This window comes from Carassius gibelio, chromosome B14, assembly GCF_023724105.1.
Source record: "Carassius gibelio isolate Cgi1373 ecotype wild population from Czech Republic chromosome B14, carGib1.2-hapl.c, whole genome shotgun sequence".
Lineage (NCBI taxonomy): Eukaryota > Metazoa > Chordata > Actinopteri > Cypriniformes > Cyprinidae > Carassius > Carassius gibelio.
Window position 1 is genome coordinate 12,472,933 of NC_068409.1, and position 14,825 is coordinate 12,487,757.

At 36.6% G+C, this 14,825-nt stretch overlaps 1 protein-coding gene across 1 annotated transcript in view; it reads right to left on the reverse strand.

The window, feature by feature from the left end:
• LOC127970875 (GDNF family receptor alpha-4-like) overlaps positions 1 to 14,825 on the reverse strand; it is a 33,191-nt gene that overhangs the window by 17,108 nt on the left and 1,258 nt on the right. The window contains exons 2-4 of the mRNA XM_052573567.1: positions 5,936 to 6,220; positions 1,736 to 1,828; positions 272 to 620 (exon numbers count right to left, since the gene is read on the reverse strand). Coding sequence (XP_052429527.1) covers positions 272 to 620; positions 1,736 to 1,828; positions 5,936 to 6,220 — 727 coding nt within the window. The remainder of the gene's footprint in view (positions 1 to 271; positions 621 to 1,735; positions 1,829 to 5,935; positions 6,221 to 14,825) is intronic.

Below are 14,825 nucleotides of genomic sequence, written 5' to 3' on the forward strand. Positions count from 1 at the left end.
TTATTTATTTATTTATTTATTTATTAATATATGCTAGGCAGCAAACATTCATTTGAATGTTACTTTTATTTATAATCTTTTTTGTTATAATCTCTTGATGGTTTAGTTTAATGCGTTTTTTGAGGTGTTGAATGTAATGTTGCTGTATGATTCACATATGTTTTGTGAACTGGTGTTGCAGATTGATTTAAAATCTCAGATGGGAAAACATGGCTGATTCACAAATCAGATATGTTTAGTATGTCCAGCTGCTCACAGACATGTGTCTCACCTGCACAGGTTGTCTTTGAGGCAGTAACTCTCCAGATTGAGGCAGTTGGGCTGTCCGTCTCGCTCCTCATAGGAACAGGAGGGCACAATGGTTTTTCTCCTTCTCTCCCCGCACAGAGTATCCGAACAGGGACAAAATAAGACACCGAAGCTGTACTCCTCTGGAACTCGCTCCAGGAACCTCCGCAGGGCCCGGTGACATTTGTGCCGGTTACAGTGGTTCGTGCCAGGTATGATCTTGGTGCAAGCTAAGGCGTACTCAGAGCGCAGGGAACCACACTTCTCGTACAACCCACAGTCCTGAGCTGCTTTCAGACACTGGTTCTGGTCCGTCAGAGGAAGGGAGGACACTGAGAAAGAGGAAAAAACACTTTGAATTAAGTGTCCAAATGCTTTCTGGGCCTGTATAGAGCAGTATGTTACACCTTTTAGATTTCACACACACACACAGTAAAAAAAATGGGGTGGGTGGGGGGGGGGTTTAAATAAAACAGTTCACCGAAGGATGTTTTGCAAGAAAATATTAATTAATTTTTTCTACTTCAACATTTTACAATCAAAAGAAATGGTTCCCCCAAAAATAAAAATTTGCTGAAAACTCCGTCACCTTCAGGCTATCTAAGATGTAGTTGAGTTTGTTTCTTCATCGGAACAGATTTAGAGATATTAAGCAATACACTTGCTCATCAATGGATCCTCTGCAGTGAATGGGTGCCGTCAGAATGAGGGTTCAAACAGCTGACAAAAACACCAGAATAATCCACAAGTAATCCACACAACTCCAGTCCAACATTTAATGCATTTCAAATTTTGATTTGAAAAGCATCTGTAAGAAACTAATCCATCATAAGGTGTTTTAACTTTAAACTGTCATTTCCGGGTAACATAAATTCATAATCCAAAATAACGTTCATCAACTTTTGTCCTATCACATCAAAATCCACCACTATACTTAGAACTGTTTTACGATAATAATAAACAACTTGATGTTTTGTTTTTTACAAAAACGTAGCTTTTTCACATCACGAGATGTTAACTGATGGACTGGAGGAGTGTGGATTATTGTGATGTTTAATCAGCTGTTCGGTCTGTCATTCTGACGGCACCCATTCACTGCAGGGGATCCATTGGTGAGCAAGTGATGCAATGCTCAATTTCTCCAAATCTGTTCGGACGAAGAAACAAACTGAGAACATTTTCAGCAATTTCTAATTTACTTTTGAATGAAATTCTCCTTACATTCAATGTTACTTGCCATTTCTTTGTAACTATTTGTGAAAGTTACCAGCAATTTCTGAGTAAAAAAATGTATAAAGTAAAACCTACACCTTTTTTCAATGTAGAAAAAACAACTGCAAGACAAGCACAAACATACAAGCATACACTTCTGTACGTCATCACAGTGCATTCAGCTGTGGAGGAAAACACATTTAGTTTTGTCGGATCACTGATGTGGCTGCAGTACCTGAAACTATTGAGGCTAGTTTTGATGTTTCGCTATTTCTCACAAGTTCCAGTTCAATGTCTTCATATGGGGACGTCTCAATGTCATCATAACCTGCAATACAAACACACACAACTGTCTGAGACTAATTAAGCTCACCAAACTGCACCATTACCTTTTCACTACACCTAATTAACAGCACAGCATATTATCAAATTTCATATGGTATTTCTTTAATTATGCACAGTCTTACAGATTTTAATAAGAGGTCAGTGTTGAACTGTCAATGTCCACAGATTGAGGGGTCTGGATCAAGACACAGTTCAAACAGAGACCAGTCTATTTGTATCACACAACCCTGGGGATGCTGCATGCCAAGAAGACACAAATACACACACACACACACACACACACACACAAGCTTGTGTTGTAGGGTTTTCTCTTGTGGGGACTTTCTGTTCATATTATTATATTTTTTAAATAAGATAATGTATGAGAATTTAAAGTATTAAGCTATTAAAGTATTAAGTATTAACACATCTATATTTTTGCTAGAAACATGAATGATATAGTAATTGGAAATAATTCACTTACAGTACATTGGGGGGGGGCATTCATTACAGCATATTATTATTTTATTAATATGTTCTTTTTCTTTCCTTTTTAATAATTTTAGATCATACTTTATTAGACAGACTTATTTATTATTATTTTTTTATTATTAAGATATTGTTATTTGTTTTTATTTATTTGACATTTATTTTTTTTATTTTTATTTAATGTATTATTTTATTTAGATATACTTGTTTCATACAATTGATTTACATTTTATTTATTGATTTTAGATTTTTACAATTTATGATTTATAAAATGTAGATTTTTAAAATGTATGTCTTTTATATTATTTCTCTTTATAATGACTACGTAGATTTATTATTTTCATTTACTTTAATTTTTAAATTGAACTTTTATTATTATTTTTCATTGTTATATTGTACTTCTTACTATACTACTTTATGATTTTTTTTATTTGTTTGAATCTTTTAATTACACTTTTTTATTATCCTTTTTTCCTTCCTTTCTCACTCTTAAATGGTGTTAAATTTAGTTTAATGTGTCGTTTATCTTTCTCTTTCATTTGTATGAATTACCACTATGAATGAAATGTGCTACAATTATATAAATAAACCTGCCTTGCATCATCTATATGTACAGATCTGAATATCACAGAGATTTAGCGAAGCCATAGCTCGAACCTAGCAATAACTTCAGATGCCTTAGCAATAGATTAGCAAATACTGTAAACATTTGTCAGCAAACACCACTCAATTTTCTTCAAAAAGTCACGTTATAATTACTACACTCTTAGCCTTACTCTAAAATGCACACTTTGTCATTTCACAGGCCTGTTATTTTTGTGTCAACATCCCTAAAGGCGTTTTTTGTCATGTTGTGATATTCTTTCGGGGACATTTTCTGAAATTTCGGTTATATCAAAACCTAGGCACACACAGACTCTTCAAACAAATGCAAACAGGCAGAATCCTTCCTGTCATCTTTTTCGCACGCCACATTTCAATCTACGGAGGCGCCACATCAAGTGTGCTACATTCACAATTACGTGCCTTGCGTATTCCGCCGCTGACGGTTTTCATTTGCAGCACGCAGGAGAAGAACACTTGACATTTCCAGTTGATGTGTGTTAAAAGCACTTATTTCTGAGACTGTTGATCAGGCTGGGCCCTTCTGGCCCCTGCGTTGCACTCAGACGCATGACGAGTTTGCTGCTGGAGAAGCCTGGGATTAGTCAGCATTTACAACAGCTCTTGATGAGTCGCTGTGGGAACCCATCTTCCTGTTTCATAAGGTTTAATATTAATAAGCCATATTGGGTGGGAATATGGACTCTGAATCAATTAATTTTGCAGCCGTGCTTTGACGATCCCCCGGACGTCATTCACCAGTAACTCCGTAATCTCTTTTGCTCATGAGCAAACACACGAACGTGAAACTTCAGCCGTGAGACGGAACCAGACGCCCTCGACGGAACGTGGCATATTCGGGTTCCTGCATGTATGCGTCCGTCCCGCCGAGCGTAATGAACAGATGAGGGACTGGCGAGATTAATCACGATAGCACTGTCAGGGAGCCAGTAGTTTGTTTAGTGTCTGACTGGGTTTTATGCTTCCTTGCCATCTCATACACATTACTGAGCACTCATTAAATGCTATTACTGCCTAAATCTAAATCCTCTGGTAGCTCACTCAACACTCTCATTAAAGCATTTTGGCATGTCCTGAAAGAACATCCACTGAGATCTGTGAGTACACTGTTTATGACCGACAGAACAAAGGCAGTCATTTTGAAATTGATTTAACTGAATTCTTTATGCATTAATTTTCTCTGGAGTTACCTACTCCCTCTTTTACTTTCTTATTCACTTTCTCCTTTCATCATGACATCCACTGGTTGGGGAATTGCTGGACATGAGCAGTTAAATCAGGGAATATTCTAGGGAGTCTTTAAAAAAACATGAAACTGCATTAGCAATTTAACTTCTATAATATCTTATAATATAACTATATGTATATATATTTACACCCCTCAAAAGTCAGTAAGATTTTTTTTTTTTAATGTTTTTGAAACATTCACGAAGCCTCCCTTTTGTTTAAAAATACAGTAAATTTTGATACTGTGAAATATTATTACAGTTTAAAATAGGTGTTCTGTCTACACTACAGTTTTTAAAGATGTCTCTTCTGCTCACTGAGCCTGCATTTATTTGATCCAAAGTTTTTTTTTTACTATTTAAAATAACCATTTTCTTTTTGAATATTTATATATATATATATATATATATATATATATATATATATATATATATATATATATATATATATATATATATATATATATATATATATATATATATATATATATATATATCCATGTGATTTCAAAGCTGAATTTTATTGCATTATTACTCCAGTCACATGATCCTTCAGAAAGCATTCTAATATTCTGATTTGTTGCTCAAAAAAGATTCATTTTTATTATGCTGAAATGTTTTATTATGAGTAGAATGTTTTCAGTTTTCAATAGTTTTCAGAAGAACAGAATTTATTTTTGTAACCATGTTGTTATCATCACTTAGGGTTAGGGGTTTGATCGGTTTAAAGCATCCTTGTTAAATAAAAGTAATAATTTCTATATTTTCTTTCCCCAAAATATGTATATACTGACCTCAAGCTTTTGAACAGTGTTGCATATGATGTTACAAAAGCTTTTTCTTTCAGATAAATGCTGATCTTTGGATCTTTCTATTCATCAAAGCACCTTGAAAAAAATGTACTCAGCTGTTTTAAATATTGATACTACTACTACTAATAAATGTTTCTTTAACAGCAAATCAGAATATTAGAATGATTTCTGAAGGATCGTGACTGGAGTAAGAAATGATGCTGAAAATGTTGCTTTGATCACAGGAATAAATTACATTTTAAAATATATAAAAATAGATTTTTTTTTTTTAATAGTAAAAACATTTCACAATATTACTGCTTTTGCTATATTTTGTATCAAATAAATGCAGGCTTGGTGAGCAGAAGAGAATTCTATAAAAACATAAAAAATTCTTACTGTTGAAAAACTTTTGACTGGTAGTGTACTTTAAAATATATTTTATTCCTGTGATGCAAAGTAGAATTTTCTGCATCATTATTCCAGTCTTCAGTGTTACATAATACCTTCATAAGAATATTCTAAAATACTTATCTGCTGCTCAAAAACATTTCTTATCATCAATATTGCAAACAATGCTTACTATGATTTTTTTTTTTTTTTACCTTCAATCATTATAACTTCAGAGTTTATTTGAAACAGAAATATTTTGATCAATTTAATGAATAACGATAATGTAGTTTTACAATGGGATTTTTGATCATTTAAATGTATTTTTATAGTCCTTTTAACAGTAAATATTGGTCTATAACTAAAAGTATTTGTATTTTGTTTTGTACTTTCCACAGACTCCCTTAGAGCTCCCTTTGCAAGAAACCATTTGTAATTCAAACAGGACTTTTATCGAAAAAAATAATAATAGGGTGGAACTAAATGAGAACAGATCCAAGTGGTTGAAGAGGAGAGGCTGAAATATAAGAGGGCTTATTGTTGACAACAATCATCATACAAAAAGTAAAAACTCTCTCTTCTGCCTCTTACCCTGTGGAAAACGGACAGTCCAGTAAACGCTCAGGCACTGTTGCTCCAAGCGAGAGCCTCGCTGACACTTGCATTCTTGCAGGTTCTGATAGTGCATGAGGTTGTTCTGGGCATCGACGCAGACCTGCCGCCCCTCCAGACTGAGGGGAGCCACCGCCTCCTCGTCCACGCAGTACTCCAGGTGCCGGAACTGCCGCTTACACTCGGGGTCCACCATACATTCATTTACAGCCTCTATGCAGTCCACAGTCCCGGGGAACACTGGCACCACAGAGGGAACAGCCCCTGGAGGATGGTGAGTAAAGTTCCTTTTAAAATCAATAAACCAAGTGCTTATTAAAAATATGTTTTTATCAGTGAGCTAATTGATTTAGCAGACAGCATTTGGCTCCACAGACAGGCATTTGGACACAGTTGTGGGTAGGCCCAGATGGAATCACACATTTTTTTATTGCCATGCATGCTTTTTTCTACATGACATTTCAGTAAAACTCAACAGTGAAATGCATTTAAACATCACAAAAAGTCTTTAAAGGAACCAAGAGCAACTACAACATTATAAAATCAATAGAGAATCCCAATATTCCCAGTCAGTTCCTGAATTTGAATTGAATTGGAGGTACATTAGCAAAGAGGTTGCAGAATTACTCAACCTCATGTTGTTCTAAACCCGTAATACCTTTGTTCCTCTTTGGATATTTTTTAATTAAATCTAAGAACTTTCTGACTCTGCATAGACAGCAATGCAACTCACACGTTCAAGGCCCAGAAAGGAAGTAAGGACATTGTTAAAATAGTCCATGTGGCATCATTGGTTAATTTTATGAAGCTACAAGAATACTTTTAAAATGAATGTCTTATGGGTGAGTATTAATTTGCAGAATTCTCATTTTTGGGTGAACTATCCCTTTAAGTAGAAAAACAAAATTTGTTGAATGTTGCCTTGACAAAGCCTTGTTTTGAAAAAAATAAAATACATAGAAGTCTTTCAAGTTTATAGGCCAGATAGTTTATAGTACACTTTATTTCCCATAACACATTGCACATTACATTTATTTGAACTGCTATTTCGTAATTTCTACTTCCTGTCTTTGTCTTCAAATTCCAGTTCAGCTTCCTGTTGGGTATAGCCAATCCAATTCACATCTGATTTCATGAATTGGCTGACCATAAAACAGAGACTATTAAAAAAGAGAACACACACAAATATGAAGAATATGTAGAACTTTGTGAGTGAGTTTTCTGTTCAGGTCTGACTCCCTGTGGACCTGGTTATGACGAATTACAGTTTGTGAATTTTCATCACTCTCTCTATACTATATCAGAGTTATAATATCTGCATTCTAGACTCATAGAAAACATTCTGACAGTGGCCGTGTAAAAAATGAAGATCAAAGTCTCTTAACTTGCACTCAAGGGCAGAATTAATAATGTGTAAAATAATTTAAAAGAGACCTCTTCTCTGAAGGGAATTTCCCGGCTCGCTATTGCGGGAGGACAGATAACTTAAACGAGCAGAAAATCGTCATTCACCAACTTCATACATCAAGAGTTTCAACGCAAGTCCTTGACAACAGACACTCTCAGGACTCACACTTCTCAGGCTCAAACCTGACAGACGTCATCAACTCCAGAGACCCTCGCCGTCAGCCGGGTCTCAGGGTGACCTGAGGGGAAACTGTGACAGGGCTGTGTAATCTCATGGCTACGTTTGCTGTTTTTCATTAAGTAGCGAGAGAAAAAGCCTTGCACTCCTGTAGAAGCATGAGACATGTGTTTCTCTTTCTTGTATTTCTCCCCCGACCCCCATCCCCCTTTGTGTCTGTTTTCCTTCGCAGCGGCAGGGGCTGTAATTGCGCTAGGCCTCATTTTAAAGCACGTGGTGATTGAGAATCCACAGCTGTGGCCGGCAGACTAAGCGTTGGTCATGGCTCAGGACTCCACTACCACAAAATGGCACCTCCTTCCACAGCTCACAGAGCGATGATCCATGCGTGAAAGACCATCTACTGCGGCGGTCGAAGTTAAACGGACAAGTAAACACACTTTGATCTCACACATATTTGACAAACAGTTCAATATTGAGATGTTACGTGCTAGTTTGAATTTAAAGACAGGTGTTTGATCTGCCACTGTTGACGTTTTTCTTCTTAAAGGTGAAGCGTGTCGTTGCACTAGTGTCACCAAACAGAACTGCGGAATTTATGTCTGCTTCCAAACAGGTTTTCAATCTGCCATTAGATAGCCCCGCCCTAAACTCACGCCATTGGCTGAGTCAATGCTGCTGTATTCGATGCTTGTTTGATAGCTCAACAGAGCCAAAGTGTACATTTTTCAGACAACCACTGAATGTCTGCATATAAAGATTAGATACAAGAAACTATTTGAAAAGTAAGAAAACAAAGAAAACCAAATGAAAGTTAAAATAAAATGTGTAAAAAGGAAACAAAAATAAATGAAAGCCTATATAGATGTTTAAAAAACACTAACTCATAAAAATGACAAAATTACTAAATCTTTTTATATGAAAAATACAAAAGTAAAGTCTCAGTTATACTAGAATAACACTAATTTATGTTAATATTTATTTTGGTCTCACTTTATTTTAAGGTCCAATTCTCACTATCATCAAACTATTAACTATGACTTGTCTCAATAAACTCCTAATTAGGTGCTTATTAATAATTAGTAAGGTAGTTTTTAGGTTTAGGTATTGGGTAGGATCAGGGAGGTAGAATATGCGGATGCTTTATTAATACTAATAAACTGTGAATATGTTAACAATAGGCATGCTACTAAACAACTACAGTAGTTAATAGTGACATAGTTCATTTACTATTACAAAATCAATAAATAAAAAAAAAAAAAATTTCTAAAATATCTCATTTCTGTGTCTTTCTTTTTGTAAAACAGGGAACGATACAGAGAATGACAAGTGCACAGATGAGTTGAAAAGTGAGCGATGGAGTGAGAAAGAAACAGAAAGAAAGAAAGTAAACAGAATGACAGACAGCAGACGCCTCACAATAGGAAACCGTCTCAGTATGGAGGCTGATGGCAATCAAACACATGCTGGCCGGGTATTACGAGATATGTGTGTGTGCGCGCACTAAAATCACATTTAGCAAGTGACAGTGACACACACACACACACACACACACACACACACACACCTTGAGGCTTTAAGTCTCATGCACACACTGAGAGAGAACGACAGACGCAGTTTCTGCAGTGAAGCTCAGCTGTACAGGGGAGTGAAAGAAAGAAAGAGGTGAGTGAAATAGAGAAAGACAGCGCGAGCACGTACTGTAAATCTAAGTATCCTTGTGTGACCGTATTTATGGCCAGCGACAGCAAACCGGCTCCAGCTGTCGATATTTGCGGGTCTAACGTGATTAACTAATCAATGTGTACAGCGGTCTGAACCTCTGTGGTAAACCGAGCTCCACTATATCAAGATGCATATCAAGAAAACGTCTCTTCTGTCGATCCACACAAAACTGAAGTATCCATCAGCTAAATTACAGCATGCTGCATCTCAGGACCTAAACCAACAATTTAGACAAATTACTCAAGAAAAACACACACAAACAAACCCTCATATCCATTTAAAACAGTGAATGACTGTTTTTCAGCAAGGATGACAAATGTCAAGGAACAAAGAAGAAGCCATTAACACTATATTTAAGTGTCTTTCCGGCAGCAAATATGCTGTATAGACTTCCAGCACACACTGTTATTTGCTGCATTGAGGGTTTTGTCAAATGTGGGTCACAGCGCCGTATCTATTCACTATTGGTGACACGTCAGATCAAAGCATGGCGGCGATATTAAAAGAACCGGGTCGGATGGGCCCGTGTGATTGACAGAGAGGAGAAACGGAAGACAATCCAAAAGCCCCGGGAGGAAGGAGTGCACTGCAGGAATGTGATGCTGAGACGGTCCTCGCCGCTAAATCACAGCGCTCAGCGCCTTTAATGAAAATTGGCTACAACATCATCATAAAAGCCGTGTGCGAGTGGAGCTCACGCACACACATGCTCGCACGCGCTCTTTCTGATTCTGTCGCTTGGCTTGAATCTTCCAGGATAGGCGAGAGAGTCCAACACCATCTGCTGTCACCGTGTTTGCCTTTCCAAATCCTGGTTATCAACAAAACACACACGTGACCCTGAAAAGACCCGAAACGTCCCCTCATATGTGAAGAAAACATGCCCGGAGGGAAGACTACCTTTTTGTTAACTAGTCCAGCGTGGTTTGTTGAAACCGTTTTCTTACGATTCCTCTTTGATTAGCTAAAAATGGCTGTAATTAGGCTGTCTGCCTGTCCCTGGGTATGTCCTTGGCTGGGATGCATTATGGCATATTTTTCTCCATGCAATTAGTATATGCGCTGACGAAGCCTGGTTCACCTGTGTGTATTAAAGCATCCCAAAACATTTCTTAACTTGTGCAGCTCATGCTTTCCACAAGAATCTCATTTGGGTAAAAGCAGAAATGAGGAAGAAAGCATTACGCAACAAAAAATATTTTCATACTCAGTATTTTTTTCACTTGTTTTACAGTCCGAGTATCTGAAGATACATTTACTTGAGCAGCAAAAATTGTTTTAGGTATTAAGTCAATGTTCAAAGATATCAAAGATACCTGTTTTCTTTCAATTAGCGCAGGCTTTGCATTTCTTTTTGGACCTGACAGATCATAGGCCTCACTGATCTGAGCTTATGCACAAAAATATTATTTCCGGATGATTTTGGCAATGTTCACTCAAAAACTGAGGTGCAGAAGCACAGATCAATGAGCTCTATGATCAGTCAGGTCCAAAAAGCAACACTTGTGCTAATTAACAGAAAACAACTTTGAATCCAATATTTGGTTGCAATATAATGAGAGATTTATAAGTGTTTGTTAGGTTTTAGTTTTTTTGTAGGGCAGTCAATTTTGTCTGAGAAACACCTTAAGTATAATAAGATGGGCAACAATCCTAAAAAAAAAAAAAAAAAAAAACTAAAACACTTATGCAATTTTCCATGCTGTTATACCCTGTGTGAATAAAGTCTGTATATATTAGTCTAATATGATAACATGAAGATGACCGGATAACAAGACAGGGGTTAAGCATAAAATCACTTAATTTTGATAACTTTTTCAAATTAAAATGTCATTTTTATTTTGCTTCTCAAGTCAGTAATTTGAGAATGTTTAGATATTCTACTGAAAAACAAGATTAAAATGCTCATTTTTTTGTAGCGGATCTGCCAGTCATGTTTTTCCCAGACCTGTCAGCATCTGTCGCTGGCAGATGAGTTGAAGCTGCCAAAGTCCAGAGTAGCGCACGCGTACCTTTTCTGAAACACACCTGGGCACGCGGCTGGCACGAGTTCGCACATGCGCACCTGCCCGAAGGCCGTCAATCTTTGACTTGGTATGTTTGTACACATCTTTCCACCTCAGGTCGCCTCTTAAAAACATATTCAAGCATGCGAATCTTTATGCAAATACACTGTGGAAATTAAATCTTTTTGCCACTTGATATCCGTCAGGGGGTCCCTTTGCGATTTGTGTGGCTGATATACGACCCGACCCCCGGGGATACACACAGCACAAGTGAGCACATCAAATCTGCAATCATTAACACAGCTAATAAATAAACCTGTCGATCAGCGCACACATTACAGCGTGTTCTCGTGGCACCAGGGTGCGACAAACACCACTCATGATGATGAATGCCACTTGGGCTACAAAGCACTCGCACATGACACTTGCAATATTGCACCCTGTCGTCCCAGGTGGGGAAAGAAAGTCAGATCCCTAAAATGCTGGTTGCTGTGCTACAGGAACACCATGGAGCTGCCCTTTACCAGCCTAATCTGTCTCTGTTTATATCTGTGTGCGTTTCTGCCATCAGATAATTAGGATAATATTGACTGTGACAGATGTCTCCTAACATACAGGTATTTGTTGACTGAAATTGTATTTTTAGACCTGGCATGTCCGGATTATCATTCTCGGAAGAGCTCCTGTAATGTCTAAGATATTAAAACTATTATGCTGTTGTGATTCAAAGGTGTGAAGAAAATAAACAGAGGGCTGTAAAGTACATCTAATTGGCTGTAAATCTCAGTGTTGTATTTAACTATTAAAAGTACTGTGTATGAATGAAATATAATTACCTATTGTTGAAAGCATAATGATGAGCTCAGAGTGCTACATTAAAGGAGGGTCTCTTAAAGGTCATTTTTGTTTTTGTACACATTTAACAGTAAGTGATTTTACTAGTTAAGCTCTTTTATGCTCTTTATGTTGGTTTTACAACATAAAGGGTTGTGCTATTGTTACAAGCTGCATAAAAAGATAATCCGGTGGTATTGGGGATACTCTTAAAAGTGTGCAGTGTTTGTTAAATGTAATAAGCAAGTACAAACATATGTGAGGGAGTGACAGACACATCTGTTCTGCTCAGTGTACAGCACTCTAGAAAATGAAACCCTTTCTATTGTTTCAGCACGAGCACATGGCACAGCGGTCACCCTAAAACACACCTGTGCAATAAGTTTCCATGCAATTGTAATTTAATCACTGCTGTTATGGCTTTTACAGATGATCTGCACGTTATGGTATGCAGTGGTGGACGAAGTACACAAGTCAAGTACTTGAGTAAAAGTACAGATACATATGGTAAAATATTACTCCAGTAAAAGTAAAAGTACTCCTTTTTCAATCTTACTCAAGTGAAAGTACAAAAGTACTCAATTTTTTATGTACTTAAGTAAAAAAGTACTGCAAGATAGATGTTTGCAATTTTACATAGGCTACTTAATTTAATTTTATATTAGCACATTTTTTTATAATCCTACTGCTCAAAATACCTGGGATTTTTTTCCAAAATAACCACTATATGGAGTCAAAATATTTTTGTTGTTGATATGGACTACGCTGATGAGAGTAATGTTCACTGTGAAGCTTACACTGTGATGTACCCGAGAGAAAACAGAGATGACCGTCTGATTTTCACCAGTAAGAAAAAAGTATTTTAAAGTTAGTTGTTTTACAGAACATCAAAGTTACAGTACAGACCAAAAGTTTGGAAAACTCATACAAAGAGTTTTCTTTATTTTCATGACTATGAAGATTGTAGAGTCACACTGAAGGCATCAAGGGCTATTTGACCAAGAAGGAGAGTGATGGGGTGCTGCGCCAGATGACCTGGCCTCCACAGTCACTGGACCTGAACCCAATCGAGATGGTTTAGGGGTGAGCTGGACCTCAGACAGAAGGCAAAAGAACCAACAAGTGCTAAGCATCTCTCGGGGAACTCCTTCAAGACTGTTGGAAGACCATTTCTTGAAGCTCATCAAGAGAAAGCCAAGAGTGTGCAAAGCAGTAATCAAAGCAAAAGGTGGCTACTTTGAAGAACCTAGAATATGACATATTTTCAGTTGTTTCACACTTTTTTGTTATACATGTATAGAATTCCACATGTGTTAATTCATAGTTTTGATGCCTTCAGTGTGAATCTACAATTTTAATAGTCATGAAAATAAAGAAAACTCTTTGAATGAGAAGGTGTGTCCAAACTTTTGGTCTGTACTGTATATATGACATGATAATAAGGCCTGAAGTTAGGAAGAAAATTCATATTGATTTTTTCCTTCTCAAATCTTGTCTGTGGTGTAAAACCCCCCGGCCAAACGGGGTGCATCTCTTCCCACTTTGATAATTACTGTAGTTACCATGTTCTGAACATCACATCCTTTCTTTTCTAACCAGATGTAATCTATTTATATATATATATATATATATATATATATATATATATATATATATATATATATATATATATATATATATATGTGTGTGTGTGTGTGTGTGTGTGTGTGTGTGTGTGTGGCTGAATAAAAATATTTGGACATTTATAAAAATTACATCAACTTAGCACCAACAAGCTTGTTAGCTAGACAGTTAGCATCAGCTAACAATATTTACTTATTTTCAGTACGATGAACATTCATGTCTGTCTACTCTTCTAGTTAATCCAAACAATATACATATGTATAACGTTACTGTCGATAAACAATATAAAAACAGACGTCACAAAGGACATTTTAATAAAACTGTTAACATTACGGCAGCGGTGAATTTGAACATGCATGAGTTATTGTATTTAATCTGTGTTGTTTTAAGGTTTTTGTTGTTGTTGTTGTTTTACCTAAAATTGATGTGTCTGCATCGTCTGCACTCGAGCATTTGAGTGGGCTTAAATAGATCTCTCTTTACAACGGATTTAGTTCCCAAACAACTGACAGTTTTGACCTAAATATGATTTTCAGTTACAATAATTAATCCAAAATTTCGACATAACTTACTTTTAGCAACATCAGACGCACACGCGCTCACAAGATCTCCCGGTTCTTCTTACTTCTGGTGACTCGCACTAAACGGTTCATTTGAATCAGTGAGTGGTCGACTCCAGAACAGCTGCAATCGGATCATTCTAATTCGTAAACGAATCGTTTGGTGCGATTCGCGATCCGATTTAAAAGTTTCTTTTGAAAAGACTCAGTTCGTTCATGATGAATCAGACACCGCTTCTGCGTGTCGGAGCACGTGATATAGGGAGTAACGATATGTTTTATGAAATGTAGTGAAGTAAAAAGTACGATTTTTTGCTTTGGAATGTAGTGAAGTAAAAGTAAAAGTTGCACAAAATAAAACTACTCCAGTAAAGTACAGATACTTGAAAAATGTACTTAAGTACAGTAACGAAGTAAAGCTACTCCGTTACTGTCCACCACTGATGGTATGACCTATACATGACATATATAATATAATGCATGCAAAATGTGTATAATACATCCAATACACAGCATACCGCGTGCAACCAGTAAAA